At 34.7% G+C, this 15,137-nt stretch overlaps 4 protein-coding genes across 4 annotated transcripts; 3 read left to right on the top strand and 1 right to left on the bottom strand.

The window, feature by feature from the left end:
- Positions 1-37: 37 nt before the first annotated feature.
- Positions 38-5,071, top strand: LOC135802483 (ATP-binding cassette subfamily C member 4-like). The gene is made up of 10 exons (XM_065316089.1): positions 38-144; positions 194-421; positions 481-911; positions 967-1,123; positions 1,193-2,449; positions 2,506-2,830; positions 2,906-3,056; positions 3,266-3,496; positions 3,561-4,516; positions 4,566-5,071. Exons 1-10 carry the CDS (start codon positions 68-70, stop codon positions 4,803-4,805), a joined length of 4,053 nt encoding a protein of 1,350 aa, XP_065172161.1. The 5' UTR covers positions 38-67; the 3' UTR covers positions 4,806-5,071.
- On the top strand, positions 4,910-6,305 carry LOC135802491 (heparin sulfate O-sulfotransferase-like). The gene is made up of 4 exons (XM_065316099.1): positions 4,910-5,216; positions 5,275-5,705; positions 5,763-5,860; positions 5,938-6,305. The coding sequence occupies exons 1-4, from the start codon at positions 5,120-5,122 to the stop codon at positions 6,287-6,289; spliced, it is 978 nt and encodes a 325-aa protein (XP_065172171.1). The 5' UTR covers positions 4,910-5,119; the 3' UTR covers positions 6,290-6,305.
- On the bottom strand, positions 6,287-10,223 carry LOC135802481 (uncharacterized). Its single transcript, XM_065316087.1, has 4 exons — positions 9,063-10,223; positions 8,592-9,004; positions 7,027-8,128; positions 6,287-6,964 (listed from the first exon to the last, which is right to left on the bottom strand). The coding sequence occupies exons 1-4, from the start codon at positions 10,123-10,125 to the stop codon at positions 6,549-6,551; spliced, it is 2,994 nt and encodes a 997-aa protein (XP_065172159.1). The 5' UTR covers positions 10,126-10,223; the 3' UTR covers positions 6,287-6,548.
- A 618-nt stretch (positions 10,224-10,841) lies between these two features.
- Positions 10,842-14,052, top strand: LOC135802488 (probable cytochrome P450 6a13). The gene is given in 4 exon segments (XM_065316096.1): positions 10,842-12,492; positions 12,495-13,187; positions 13,246-13,497; positions 13,554-14,052. Coding segments are annotated over 4 exon segments (1,473 nt in total). The 5' UTR covers positions 10,842-12,125; the 3' UTR covers positions 13,715-14,052.
- The last annotated feature ends 1,085 nt before the right edge of the window (positions 14,053-15,137 follow it).

Here is a 15,137-nt window from a genome sequence, read left to right as displayed (position 1 = left end):
TTCTATAAATAATTAAATTACATTGTTATGTGTTTCACTTGACAACGTCAATGTTACTTTTATTCAAATGTATAGTTCCACAGAAAACATTCCCAAACCCAATCCCAAATTAAATGCTAATTGTTTTTCACATATATGTTTCGGGTAAGAATTTCCATTATTGTATTGCACATATCCCATGTTCCAATTTAAGTTATACGATACCAACCTTTCGACATGGATGGAAAAAGGGCTTTTCTGAAGACGAATTATATGAAGTTATGCCCGAATTTAGATCGGCACTACTCGGAGATAAATTGGAAGCTGCGTGGAACATTGAATTAACAAAAGATAAACCATCGCTGTTTCGAGCTTTGAAAAAAACCTATTTTAGGTATTTTCTTCGTTTTTGTTTTATATTAATTATGGTACAATTAGTAAGGTTTGTAATACATATATCAACGGGATTTAATTATGATTTTATTAATAATACAATTTCAGAATAAGTCAAGCTATATCTTTGTATTATTTAATGAAATATTTCGAAGAGGGACAAACTGAACTTACTAAAGGCCATGGATATCTATGCGCCACGTGCATTGTGCTACCATCAATTTTTAATGTAATATGCATGCACAGTTATATGTTGAGTTTGCAGCAATTGGGCATGATGGCCCGCATTGGTTGTTGCTCGTTGATATACCGGAAAAGTTTGCGTTTAAGCCGAAAGGCACTTGAAGATGCCACAGTTGGTCAAATGGTGAATTTAATTTCGAACGATGTGAATCGTTTTGATTATGTTTGTTTGCATATCCCTTACATTTTTGACATTCCTGTGGAAGTGGTTGTAGCATTAGTTCTGCTTTATTACTTTGCTTCCATCCATCCGTTCGCTGGAGTAGCGCTATTCGTTTTATTGATTCCACTACAAAGTAATTCATATTATTGTAATTTTAGGAAGTCATAATTATATTTTTGTGATTTTAGTTCTTTTGGGCAGTTTGTTTTCACGCATTCGAGGGAAAACTGCGATTAGAACTGATGTACGGGTGAGATTAATGAACGAAGTGTTAGCTGGTATTGAAGTCATCAAGATGCACACGTGGGAGCAATCTTTTGCCGATTTAGTTTCGGATGCCAGAAGGTATAGTTCTGATACCGCTACTTCTAAGTAAATATGGAAGATGTGCAATTTCTTTGATTTTTAACTCAGGAAAGAAATTCGACAAATAAGATGGTCGTGTTATGTCAAGTCGTTGCTATTGTCATTAACAATAATCACAAGTCGGGTGGCCGTCTTCCTTGCTCTCTTAATCTACGTAAATAGTGGATTCAAACTGAGTGCACAATACGTGTTTCTGGTCGTTGCTTTATTTGGCGTGCTGCGACAAAGCATGACCATCGCGTTGCCAAATGCAATTTCGCAAATGGCGGAGACCCGAATTAGCCTTCACCGATTAGAAGCTTTCCTATTAAGCGAAGAGATGTGGTCCCCATCCCGAAAGTCTAGTGTCGTTTGGAAGGAAAGCAATGAAGGTATGCCCGAAGAAGTACACATTTCACTTAAGGACGTTTCGGCAAAATGGGCACATTCGCAAAGCGATAATGTTCTGACTGATGTTAGCTTTGAAATGGGAAAAAGTGACATGATGGCTGTTATTGGTATGGTTGGCAGTGGCAAATCTAGTCTACTCAATTTATTACTAAAGGAACTTCCAATTATTTCCGGAAAGTTGGACGTTGTTGGTGTCATATCCTATGCTGCGCAGGAACCGTGGTTATTTGTCGGTTCAATTAAACAGAATATTCTTTTTGGTCAAGAGTACAATCATAGTAGATACAATCAAGTTTTGACGGTGTGTGCGTTGAAGCGTGACTTAAGTTTGCTTCCATATGGTGATGATACCATCATTGGCGAACGAGGCGTAAGCTTAAGCGGAGGCCAACGGGCGAGAGTTAACTTAGCTCGAGCGATTTACAAAGAAGCAGATATTTATTTATTGGATGATCCATTATCAGCTGTTGATACCAAAGTAGGAAATGTCATTTTCGATGATTGTATTATGGAATTTCTACAAGGCAAATGTGTCATCCTAGCTACCCATCAACTGCAATATCTTCGTGAAGTTTCTATGATTATGGTCCTACAGTTAGGACGGGTGAGTTTCTTAGGCGATTATGATGTTATGGTCGAAAACAAACCAGAATTAGTCAGTCGTTTGGAAGATAAAGTGGATACAACAGGCCAAGAGCGCACTAAACAACAATACGACCTGGATGTAGCTCTTCCCGATTGGAGGACCACCACGCAAGTAGCAAAGGAAGCCTATGGAACTGGTGCAGTCAATCGAAAAATATACAGAGCTTATATGCAAGCCGGCGGCAGTTGTATCGTACTATTTATCTTGGGAGTGTTATTTATCTTTACCCAAATTTTAGCCAGCGCGTGCGATTTTTACATCTCGTTCTGGTAAATTACATTCTATAAGAATTAACAGCACGCGGAAATTGTTTTTGTAATTGCAGGGTTAACGTGGAGACAATTCGCGCTTCTGGTACATCCGACGTTGACGAGTTTGGATTTAAGTTGCAAACAACCAGAGCGTACATTTCGTATTATTCAATTTTAATGTTGCTCACCGTTATAACAACACTGGTTCGTTCTCTTGCATTTTTTTCTATGTGCATGCATGCGTCAATCCAATTGCACAAAAAAATGTTTTACGCCGTGGTGAACGCGCCGATGTCATTTTTTAACAAGCAGGCATCTGGACGCATTTTAAATCGGTTTGCGAAAGATATGGGTACCATTGATGATCAATTCCCATATGTTACACTGGATACATTTCAGGTATTCTTTTCATCTCAGATTGCATATGCAATATACACATTTATAACATATTTATTAAAGTTCACTATGATTTAGATAGGACTAAGCGTTTTAGGAATTATTGTGGTGACTGTAGTGGTAAACCCTTTTTTGGTGGTCCCAATGGCGGTCATTTTAATTGTATTTTATTTTTTGCGGATCTACTATTTGCATACGAGCAGAAATCTTAAACGACTTGAAGGTATTAGTAAGTATTTATTTATCTTTGTAGAATACATAATCAATAGTACTATATTTACTTAAAATTGTACGTGAATTGAATAACATTTTTGAGGCGAATCATATATACTCAATGCAAATGTAATTCAATTCACTTACAATCTCAAATTAAATATAAGCATTTGTCTTTAATTAAACATATTTAAATTTATACCTGTATTTTAAAACGTGTTTCAGCTAGAAGTCCAGTTTTTACGCATCTTAATACAACAATGCAAGGTCTTTCCACTATCAGAGCTTTTAAAACAGAAGTGAAATCAAGAGAAGAATTTGACGCATATCAAGACATTCACTCGTCTGCATGGGACATGTTTCTCGTGACGTCCAGAGCATTTGGTTTTGTATTGGATATAATATGTTGTGTCTATATATCAATTGTGGTTTTTGGCTTTTTAACCATTTTTAGTGGTATGTGCCTAGTGCTCGCTTTCCATGTGAAGACATTGCCTTGTTATAAATATCTTATTTGTAGATCTTACGTATGGGGCAAATGTTGGCTTGGCCATCACTCAAGCATTAATGCTTACGGGCATGTTTCAATGGGGCATGCGACAGTGGAGTGAAATGGACAATAATATGACTTCAGTAGAAAGAGTTTACGAGTACACTAAAATTGAGCCGGAGAAAAGTGCAAAACCAAGTACCAATCCACCTCCGTACTGGCCGCTAACGGGAGCAATAGAATTTCACCATGTTTATCTGAAATATGGCCGTTCTGAGCCGTACGTCTTGCGTGATCTCACATTCAAAGTTAAGCCCAATCAAAAAATTGGCATTGTTGGCCGAACCGGTGCTGGGAAATCGTCAATTATAGCATCACTATTTCAACTTGCTGATACTGAAGGACAGATTATAGTCGATAATATAGATATTCAGACAATTCCATTGAAGAGTTTACGTTCCAAGATTGCTATCATCCCACAAGAACCGGTTTTATTTGCGGGGACGCTAAGAAAAAACTTAGATCCGTTTGAGGAACATTCCGATACGCTGCTTTGGAAAGCATTGGAGGATGTCGCATTATTACCGACTGTGTTAAAACTTCCTTCTGGGTTAGCATCAATAATTTACGAGGGAGGCGCAAATTTTAGCGTCGGACAAAGGCAACTTTTGTGCTTAGCTCGGGCGATAGTTCGCAGTAATCGAATTCTTGTTTTGGATGAAGCCACTGCCAATGTTGATCCTCAAACAGATGATTTAATACAAACAACTATCAGAGAAAAATTTCGTTTTTGTACAGTTTTGACGATTGCGCATAGACTGCACACGATTTTGGATGCAGATAAAGTATTGGTTATGGAGGGCGGGAGAGCGAAGGAGTTTGGTTACTCTTATGTACTCCTACAGGACACACAAGGAATCTTTTATTCGTTGGTGCAGAGTTCTGGACCACGACTACGAGATGAAATCTTACAAATTACCAAAGAGGTTTGTACTGCAAGAGTGTCTAATTTAAATCTACTTTTTAAATTTTTAGAATTATTTCATGCGTAAAGAGAAAGGACTAGATAATCCACCCAAACCTTTAGATTCCGAAGATTTATTGGGAGGAAGATATATAGATGCGGAAAGCAGTAATATTATTTCTGGCACAAGCACCAACATACAATCCAAGCCATCTAATCGTTTGAAATATAAAACTTTACAGGAAAAACATGAAGATACAGATAAAACACCCAGTAATACGGAATCTGAAACAAGTAGCACTCTGTTGTAATATTATTGTATTTTATCTCTTAATCTATAATTATCATTGAAGGGCGTGTAGGTATTTAATTATTTTAACTTTGTTTCTTAACAAACTGATTTGTATTGTAAGTTGCCTATGGTAAAATCCCAGTATCTAAATGAAATGGGTGGTTTCATAACAGAACAAAACAAATGATAGTAGTTTAACAAAGGAAATGTACGTTAGTAGTAATATTTGCATAATGTACTTATACTAGTGAAATAGAGTGAAACTGCGAGTATGTCTACATTGAAGTGTGTTGATATTTTTTTTTCAAGAGAATTAATTTAAAGCCGTTTATAATGCGGGATTTAAGGTTAGGTTTAGTATTTATTATTGTAATATTTGTTTTGGCATTCACCCAAATTTATAATCTTTATACAAAATTGGACCAACACAGTAAGTATAAAATGAATTTCTATTTTTTATATGCATTTTATCAATATTAATTCCACAGTTGAGCAATCAAGAAAAAATAATGTTCAAACAAAGCAACAATTCCAGCTTAATTCAGAAGATGATATTGTTGTTGTCTACAATAGAGTGCCAAAAACAGGTTCCACAAGTTTTGTAAATGTTGCATATGACCTATGTAAAAGGAATAAATTCCACACCCTACATGTGAATGTAACAGGAAACAATCATGTATTGTCATTGGCAAATCAGTATAAAATTGTTCAGAATATTACTCATTGGGACAACATGAAGCCTGCTGTTTATCATGGACACTTTGCTTTTATTGATTTTGCAAAGTTTAGTGCCAGAAAACCATTATTTATTAATATTGTCCGAAAACCTTTGGATAGACTGATATCTTATTATTATTTTCTAAGGTATGGTGATAACTATAGACCATATTTGATTAGAAAAAAACATGGAGATACTATGGTACATGTATTTTGATTCATTCAATACGACTATTATTTTACATTTGATTTCTTTTAGACTTTTGATGAATGTTTCTTGAAGAATCAAGCTGATTGTGATCCCAATAATATGTGGTTGCAAATTCCTTTCTTTTGTGGACATTCTGTTGAATGTTGGTAAGTTAAACATTTTGTATTAATATTTGACTGTATTTGAATAGTCTAACTTTTTAATGCTGTCGTTATTTATTTAGGAAACCGGGAAACAGTTGGGCGTTGGAGGAGGCGAAGAAAAACTTAATCAACAATTATTTATTGGTAGGAGTAACGGATGAACTTAATGATTTTGTTAATATATTGGAACAAACCATTCCGCGTATATTTAAAGGCGCCGGAGATTATTTTTTGAATAGCAATAAGTCACATTTGCGACGGACTGTACAGAAAACCGAACCGTCCGAGGAAACTGTGCGGAAAATTCAGCAACATATAGTCTGGCAAATGGAAAATGAGCTCTATGAATATGCTTTGGAACAGTTTCATTTTGTTAAATCTCATAGTGACAAACTGCAGAGTTTTATGTATGAGAAAGTAAGACCAAAATAAACATCTATTAGTTTAATATATGTGGCTTTCCTTTGCAAAAATTCAATGACACAAAGTTATGACATTGAATGCGCAAATAACGCATATAAGTAAATCTTATCGATGAAATTCCTCATGATAAGATTATACAACTTTCATGTTACCTTTGCACTTTGTAGTTACATATTTGCTTCTAATTTTGAAGTACATTTATTACAAATAATATCAAATTAGCTGCCTTAAAATTATTGCTCACATTTTCTTTGATTGAAAAAAGCACTTAATTAACTTTTTCCATGTCTAATAATATATTGCCAATAGGTGTTAAAATGAATTTAAATGCATACTCCAGATTTGGATCAGTTTTCTCGTTCAAAGTGTATCTATAATCCTTAAGCAGTGACACCAATCCAACTTTAGTTTGCATTATACCAAATCGTTGACCAATACATAAACGCGGTCCTTCGCCGAACGGCAAATAAGTATACGGATTAATATTCCCGATGTTTTCAGGCGAAAATCTGTCAGGGTCAAATTTCTCCGGGTTTGGATAATATTCTGGATCATAATGTATTCCGTATGTTGATACTATCACCGAAGTCCCAGATGGAATAGTAATATTTTCGTTTTCTAACTTGTATGCTTTAGAACACATGCGATCCACAGTTAGAACAGGTGGATGTTTTCGTAAAGTTTCTACAACGTTAAAAATTCGTTTACAAAAAGAACAATTACCTATAATATTTATGTGTACTTACCATCAATTACTTGTTTAGTGTAAATCAATTCTCCTAAAGCTTCGTATGTTATTTCTCCATTATATTTTGCAAGAACACGTCGAATTTCATTCCGAACTTTATCTTGAATATCTTGATTCTGCGCGAGTTCAAACAAAGCGAACATCATAGTTGTCGATGAAGTTTCGAACCCAGCCAAAAATATAACAAATGCTTGTGCAGAGAGTTCTCCAAATGTGATTTGTTCTTCGTCGTGCAGCTTAATCAACATTTGTAAAAAGTCATTCTTGGTTACGTTGTTTTTCTTACGGAAACGCATTGTTTCTTGGATAACGTTGGTCAGAAACTTCTCAGCATCCTTCGGGAACGACGTGATGTGTAATTTCCGTGCGGCGTTGTGGAAATTGAACGCAAACATATTTTTTAACATTTGTGTGTAGCTCTCTTCGAGGAACATTCTGCCCATGCGACGGAATTCCGGGTCAGCGTTCTTAAAACTATTACACTCGATACCGAAGGCGGCGGAGCCAATTATGTCTGTAGTAAATCTTGCTGCGGTTTCTTTAATATCGAGCGCTTGCTTATTTTTACAACAAGCCTCTAAATGTTCCAGCATTGGTTTATGACAATCCAAAAGAATTGAAAGCATTAGCTTCATTTTACCGGATGTAAAGGTCGGTGTCATTTTAACGCGCATATTCTTCCATTTTTCCCCGCCGATGAAGAACAAATTACCACTAATTGGTTGATCCCTTTCGTTGACAAAGAAATTTTTTGTGTCAAAATGAGTAAAATCCTTAGCGAGTATATTCTTAATAAGATCGGGGTCTACTGGAATGAATATTGGCGTACCCAGAACATAAATACCTCCAAAACGATGTCCTTCACCTTTCAGCCGTTTGTAAAAATTGGCTAACTGAATTCCTGCAGGTTGACATTTCTTCAAAACGAAATTATCCAGATTACCAAATGGTATGGATGGTGTCAAATATGGTACGTTAAGATGCTTCCAAAATTTATACTTTTCATCGTAATATTTGTACACCAATAGTGCGAGAACACTAATTAATATAATCACATACATGACGCAACACGGAGATATTGTTCGACGGACGTGAGACCACTAATCTTGACTCACAACAGTCTCAATGGAGAATAAACAACCGACTGTAAACGCGAATGAATTTATTTTGAGTGAGGATTATTTATTACACATCATCAAGGAGGAATGGTGTGGGAATTATAATCTATTTAAACAGTGGATTATTTTTTATTTGTGCATAATGAATTTGATTAGATAAGATATGAAAATCAACATGAACTTGCATATTATATTAATTGTGATCACAAACCTACTAAACGATTTACCGTTAATAGAGACTTGTATATTTACAATACTATAAAATGTTATGTGTAAAATACTGCGTTATAATAAATATTACTTACTTATCACTGTAAGTTTTACATATTCAGGTAGAAAGCAATACCTTACGAAAAAATGCATCTTTAACTCTCTAAAAGAGATCTTGCGAATTAAAATGAAGATAACATATATCCTAACTTTTGAGGTTGAGTTAAATAAGTTAATCGACTTTTTCAATATCTAATAATATGTCACCAACAGGTGAAAGAATGAATTTAAAGTCAAATTCAAGATTTGGATCAGTTTTCTTGTTCAACGTGTACCTATAATCTTTAAGTAGTGATATCAATCCAACTTTAGTTTGCATAATACCAAATCTTTGACCAATGCATAAACGCGGCCCTTCACCAAATGGCAAATACGTGTATGGGTTGATATTCCCAATGTTTTCCGGTGAAAACCTATCAGGATCAAATTTAGCTGGGCTCGGATAATATTCCGGATCATGATGTATTCCGTACGTGGGGACGATCACAACAGCTCCAGCTGGAATGGTAATATTCTCATTTTCTAATTTGTACGGTTTGGAACACAAGCGGTCGACTGTGAGAACAGGTGGATGTTTTCTGAGTGTTTCTGGAATAGAATTAGAATCATTTAATCATAATTATAAATGCATGTTGTGTGTATTTACCGTCAATTACTTGTTTCGTGTATGTTAACTCTCCCAAACCTTCGTATGTGATTTCTCCATTATATTTTGCAAGCACTCTTCGAATTTCTTCTCGAACTTTGTTTTGAATATCTTGATTTTGCGCCAGCTCAAACAGAGCAAACATCATGGTTGTTGCAGACGTTTCATAGCCAGCCATAAAAATAACAAATGCTTGTGCAGAAAGTTGTCCAAAAGTTATTTGCCCTTCATCGTGCAATTTAATTAACATTTGTAAGAAATCGTTTTTGGTCACATTGTTTTCTTTACGGTAACGCATAGTATCCCGTATGGTGTCAGTAAGGAATTGCTCGGCATCTTTAGGGAATGACGTAAGATGGAGTTTTCGCGCTGCATCCTGGAAATTGAACGAAAACATGTTGATCAAGATTTGCGTATAGTCTTGATTCAAGAATCTTCTCCCCATGCGACGAAATTCAGGATCGGCGACTTTGAAACTGTTGCATTGTATACCAAACGCCGCAGAACCAATCACGTCAGTGGTAAATCTAGCCGTGGTTTCTTTGATGTCCACCGCCTGCTTGGTTTTCCAACATGTCTCCAAATGCTCCAATAGTGGTATATGACAATCCAAAACAATCGAAAGCATTTGTTTCATCTTACCGGATGTGAATGTCGGGGTCATTTTGACACGCATATTCTTCCATTTCTCACCACCGAGGAAAAACAAATTTCCACTGATTGGTTGATCCTTCTCATTGATGTAAAAGTTCTTTTCATCAAAATAAGTAAAATCCCGAGCAAGTACATCTTTAATGAGATCAACATTAACTGGGATCAATATCGGCGTAGAGAGTGCATAAATGCCGCCGAATCGGTGACCTTCACTTTTTATCCGTTTGTACAGGTTGGCCATTTGAAATCCGAGGGGTTGACATCTTTTCACTACGAAATTATCAAGATTACCGAACGGTATAGATGGTTGCAGGTATGGCACGTTTAAATTCTTCCAAAAAGCATACTTTTGGTCGTAATATTTGTACACCAATAGTACGAGTACCGTTAGAAGAATAATTATATACATGATGTAATACGTCGATTCTGTTCAACTGTTGAGAGGCTACTAATCTCAACACTCAGCGTGTTATTGTAGTGGCCGCGACACGACTGGAAGTGCAGTGGTTATGCGTATGTATTTATTATCGCTAGCAAATTGGGATCAGATCTATTCGAGAATATCATTTCATAATTTCTCTTTATCTATTTATGGATATAAAAATGAATGTGTAAATGTGTGTTTTCCATAAACTCCAAGGCCGCTAAACCAATTTTGATAAAAACTTACGATAGTTTTTAAATTTGCCCAAAGGGTAAATGTGTTAATAATCGTGAAATTATAATTCGAAAGGGATTAAATACGGGATAAGAATTGAAATAAAAATATTTAAAATCGAGATGATGCCAAGATGCACTTGTTTTCATGAAATTCACGAAATAGTCCTCTTTCAAAACAATGAATACGTAGGTAATATCAAAAGCTTTATAAGAGATGGCAAGATTTCAATAATTTTGAAATGGATACCGCTCAGCTAATGGGGATAGCTATTTACACATCAGATTTACAGTACATTTGCATTGATTTACAATAGTTTTTTATTGTATTGATTAACGATCTATTGAATGGCTTCTAAGCGTTAGTCGTTTCAGAATTATTTTAGTTAATGTGTGCACATAGTGGTGGTGACACCCAGTACATTCTTTACTTCAAATTTTACACATTATTTCATTTCATTTCATTTATTCCAGTGCAGAACCTGAACGGATTGATAGCAAATACTTAAAGATGACGAAATCTTGCTGAATCACAATGACTTGCATAATATAAAAATAGAATCATTATCTATTTGCGCAAATCAACAAATATCGATTAATTTGAATAGCTATGAAGTGACTAAATTAATACGTGATGAAATAGCAAGTCATCCAATAAATGTCCTCTTTTATAATTGTTCGGACAATCTAGTGTAATGCATAATTTAGTTTCACCTTGAAATTTGGTTATTAGTATACTGAGTGCATATTGTTCAGTTTGAAATAAAATTAATTTTAAGAGGATGACGTGTTGTAAGTAGAATGAAAACAAGAAATAATCTGGAGAGGACTTAGGGAAAGCAAACAATTAATTATTAAGTAGTGAGGTAAAAATGTTGTTTTCTTCGAAAGCAACTAATTGTTTTATGTGACGTAAGGTTAGCTATTAGTAATAATTACATAGTATTTCGTCACTTTTCTTTTTAAATATCCGCAAATATTCAAGATAATGCAGGGCTAAAATTTTATTATACACTTTACAAGATGGCTGTTTGGTTTTATTGCATTTTTCTTAAGTTTTTTTCATAAGTGTTGTTTTCGTTGCCAGGATATTAGACGGATAGATAGCAAACCGCATCTCCGGTGTAACTCAAAACCAAATATTAGCCCAAAAACTAGTTCGATTGGTTATAACTTGTTTTCACACATTCTTACTTCTTTGTCAGAATTCAGATCTGTGACAAAAAAAGGAATACTATCCGATGTTGATCGGATTAAACAAAAAATAAAGCGTCCAGTGACTACATTGTCCGATAAGCACAAACCAGTAGTGATACATGCCAAAGCCATTATTACTTCTTTCAACATAAAAATTTGATTGAGTAAAGGAATTGGTTTTAATTTTATTGCCAAAATATACCATACAATAACTTAGCTCTGTACTCTGTACTAATATTTACTCGTACTATAGATACTATCATACGTATTAAAATAGGTTGGTAATACATTTGCAAATATGAAAATACAAATAAAATAATTAAATTTATTCAGCAAAAACTGAAATACCAGCAACCAATGAGTGCTTCGAGTAGCATTAACCTTTAAAATACATTACTATTATAATTATTTTGAAATTACGTATTGACGCAATAAATTGATAAAAATTGGTATGCGTCGAAAGGGTTTTCACGGTGGTAATTTAAAATTGCACATGCACATCAAGGTCATTCATTTGTTATTTATCATTTGTCCACAGTAAGTTAATTAAACAACATGCTAACGTTAACATTACTATTTCTCGTTTTACTTGGAATTTATGTATTCTTCCGAAAAAGTTACGCGTTTTTTGATCATTTAAACATACCAGTGAAACCACCATCCATACCATTCGGCAACTTTTACAACTTCTTATATGGCAACCCTCCACCTCCTGGATTTCAAGTCGCCGAAATATACAAATACTTAAGAGATCAAGGATACAAATATGGTGGATTTTATATATTTCATCAACCGTCTTTCATGCCTATCGACTTGGCTTTGATCAAAGATATTTTACTAAAGAACTTTCATTCATTTGATGATAAAGGGTTCTATTACAATGAACAGGATCAACCCATCAGTGCTAACTTATTCTTTTGGGAGGCGAGAAATGGAAAAACATCCGGACGAAAATGACACCGGCGTTTACTTCGGGAAAAATGAAAATGATGCTATCAATTTTATTGGATTGTCGATATCCTCTCATCGAACACATTGAGAACTGCAGAATAAATCATGAACCTTTGGATATTAAGGAAGTAGCCGCAAAGTTTACGACTGATATAATTGGATCTTCTGCGTTTGGTATAGAGTGTAATAGTTTTAAAAATCCAGACGCCGAATTTCGTAAAAATGGAAAAGCGGTCTTTGATTTGGGCTACATTCGTATCCTACATGGAATGATAACAATGAATTTTAAACTATTTGCTGCCAAGATGCACATGGTAATATTCCCAAAACCGGTGGAACTATTTTTTGTTAACGCAATTAAAGCTACGATTAAGTTTAGAAAGGAGAATAAAATTGAGAAGAATGATTTTATGGGAATATTTATTCAATTGATGGATGAAGGCGAGATTACTTTTAATGAGCTTGTGGCTCAGGCGTTTGTATTCTTTCTCGCCGGTTTTGAGACATCTTCAACAACCCTGACGTTTTGTTTGTTCGAGTTGGCAAAAAATCCAGACATTCAAGACGAGGTACGAAGCGAAATTAGAAAAGTGCTTGCTCAATATAATGGCGATGTCACTTATGAAGCACTTGGACAATTAACGTTTACAAAACAAGTTATTGATGGTAAAACTATTGATTAACCTTCTCAATAATTAAATTTCCAGTAAAATCTTCATTTCAGAAACACTAAGAAAGTATCCTCCTCTACCAGTTATTAACCGAATAAGCACAAAACCATATCAAATACCAGAAACTGATGTAATTCTGCCCGTTGGAACACAAGTTGCTATTTCCTCAATTGGTCTACATTATGATGCGGATATTTATCCCAATCCGGAATCGTTTCATCCCGAAAGATTTTCTCCTGAAAATATGGACAAAATCAATCCATATTCTTATTTGCCATTTGGTGAAGGTCCAAGACTTTGCATAGGTAGGTAATTTTAATAATAACCGTTAATCATTATTAACTTTTGATTATAATTATAGGACAACGATTTGGAATTATGCAAATAAAAATTGGTTTGGTTACATTACTGAAAGATTATAAATATACATTAAATAAGAAAACAAGTCCTGATTTAGAATTAGACTTTACTTTTTTTTTGTCACCGAAAGGAGATATATTATTAGACATTGAAAAAGTTTAATACGAAAAATAAATGATTGTCTTATTTTGTTTTACCATTCAGACCCGGCGTCTTAGCACAAGCATCACTATTGTGAATCTCACGCTATTTAGCAAGCGCAAAACACGAAATTTTGAAGTTAATTTCATTTTTGTTGACAAAGAATGGATAAATCCAAATGTTATTAATCATAAAACAGTTTTGTTATCATCAAGGAAATAACAAATACAACATTTGTTGTACAAGCAAACTTTTCAGAAAGCCAAAATATAACGAAGTAGAATTTGTGGTTTTGGTAACAGATTTTAGTAAAGTGATGTGAATAATTTTCATAGCTATTAATAAATTTTTTTGCTTTATATTTTGGGTTTAAATAAAGTTTTACTTACTATCCTGTAAAGAATGGAATTAAAGCATTGATAGTTCAAAAATTTCATGTGAATGACCATTTGAAGTTCTGGGAAAGTATAAAACATTTTAAAATAAACGCAAATGTTGTAAACGGTTAAATTTGTTGGTTAAATATCGCATTATAAATTTGCTTGACGCAGTTAAAAACTACGTTGTTTCTGCAATCTTTGAGTCAAAATCGCATAGGTGGCGCTTTAATAAAAAATATTTTATTTGCATAACCTAATCTATAAATGGAAATACACCAACGTTTAACCTTACACGCACTTTGCAAGTGACGCATACAATTTATTACAATCCAATGATCGTAATTAAAACAACGAATGCTAACGACGTATTCATATCAAAACTGTCGTTGTGTTTACATTAGATGCCCGTAATCATACGTTACGGTGGAGTCAGTACTCCATAATTACGAGCGATTTTAAATAATTTAATTGACACGCAGTCCTTCAACGCAAAGAATTATTTTCAAACGTCTACATTCGGCTATACGTTTGCTTTTCTGATGCGGGGCGAACACATCGTAAATACCTGTTCAACGTTCGTTTCCTATACTCTTTCAATTCCAGTAAGTAAGTATGTAGTCCATACATAGTTTGGCGCTGAGTTCTGAAAAATTCAAGGCGTGTAGCTGCACGAGTCGCCATCGCGCCACGAACGGAGTTGCGCTCGCTTCGAGAATGAAACTCGCTGAATTATTAATTAAATAATCTCCCTTAATAATATGTTGTATTCAAATATAGTTTATTACGGTGCGATACTTCACCGTATCGAACGTAATTATTTATTTGCTTTCACATGACACACTTCGACCGGCGGCGCGCGCCTTCTATCTGCGGCCATTGCGGATTATCGGAAAATGATAGAATCGCTGGAAAGTGCTGAAGGAAATAACAATTTAAACGGAAATTAAAAATGAGTTATTTGAAAAATGTATTCTTGGGTAATTATTGTTTAGTCGAATTATGTATAAACTACAAGCGGATTTTTCCTTACGGCGAAGACGGCAAGTCCTTTAGACTACTATTAA

This window comes from Atheta coriaria, unplaced genomic scaffold, assembly GCF_025399875.1.
Source record: "Atheta coriaria isolate IRGN ID8LTWV9N9 unplaced genomic scaffold, Caltech_Dcor_3.1 hic_scaffold_25_pilon, whole genome shotgun sequence".
NCBI lineage: Eukaryota > Metazoa > Arthropoda > Insecta > Coleoptera > Staphylinidae > Dalotia > Dalotia coriaria.
The sequence above is the reverse complement of the archived record's forward strand: the minus strand, read 5'-3'. Positions and strand labels throughout refer to the sequence as shown.

What these genes read in the sequence shown, in the direction of transcription:
- LOC135802491 (XM_065316099.1), top strand. Translation starts at nt 5,120, where the DNA reads ATGCGGGATTTAAGGTTAGGTTTAGTATTTATTATTGTAATATTTGTT. An exon ending in TACAAAATTGGACCAACACA is followed by an intron (nt 5,217 to 5,274) that starts GTAAGTATAAAA and finishes TTAATTCCACAG; the next exon opens with TTGAGCAATCAAGAAAAAAT. An exon ending in GGACATTCTGTTGAATGTTG is followed by an intron (nt 5,861 to 5,937) that starts GTAAGTTAAACA and finishes TTATTTATTTAG; the next exon opens with GAAACCGGGAAACAGTTGGG.
- LOC135802483 (XM_065316089.1), top strand. Translation starts at nt 68, where the DNA reads ATGTATAGTTCCACAGAAAACATTCCCAAACCCAATCCCAAATTAAAT. An exon ending in GATTTTTACATCTCGTTCTG is followed by an intron (nt 2,450 to 2,505) that starts GTAAATTACATT and finishes TTGTAATTGCAG; the next exon opens with GGTTAACGTGGAGACAATTC. An exon ending in TTACACTGGATACATTTCAG is followed by an intron (nt 2,831 to 2,905) that starts GTATTCTTTTCA and finishes ACTATGATTTAG; the next exon opens with ATAGGACTAAGCGTTTTAGG.
- LOC135802481 (XM_065316087.1), bottom strand. Translation starts at nt 10,125, where the DNA reads ATGTATATAATTATTCTTCTAACGGTACTCGTACTATTGGTGTACAAA. An exon ending in CACGAAACAAGTAATTGACG is followed by an intron (nt 9,005 to 9,062) that starts GTAAATACACAC and finishes ATTCTATTCCAG; the next exon opens with AAACACTCAGAAAACATCCA. An exon ending in CACTAAACAAGTAATTGATG is followed by an intron (nt 6,965 to 7,026) that starts GTAAGTACACAT and finishes TTAACGTTGTAG; the next exon opens with AAACTTTACGAAAACATCCA.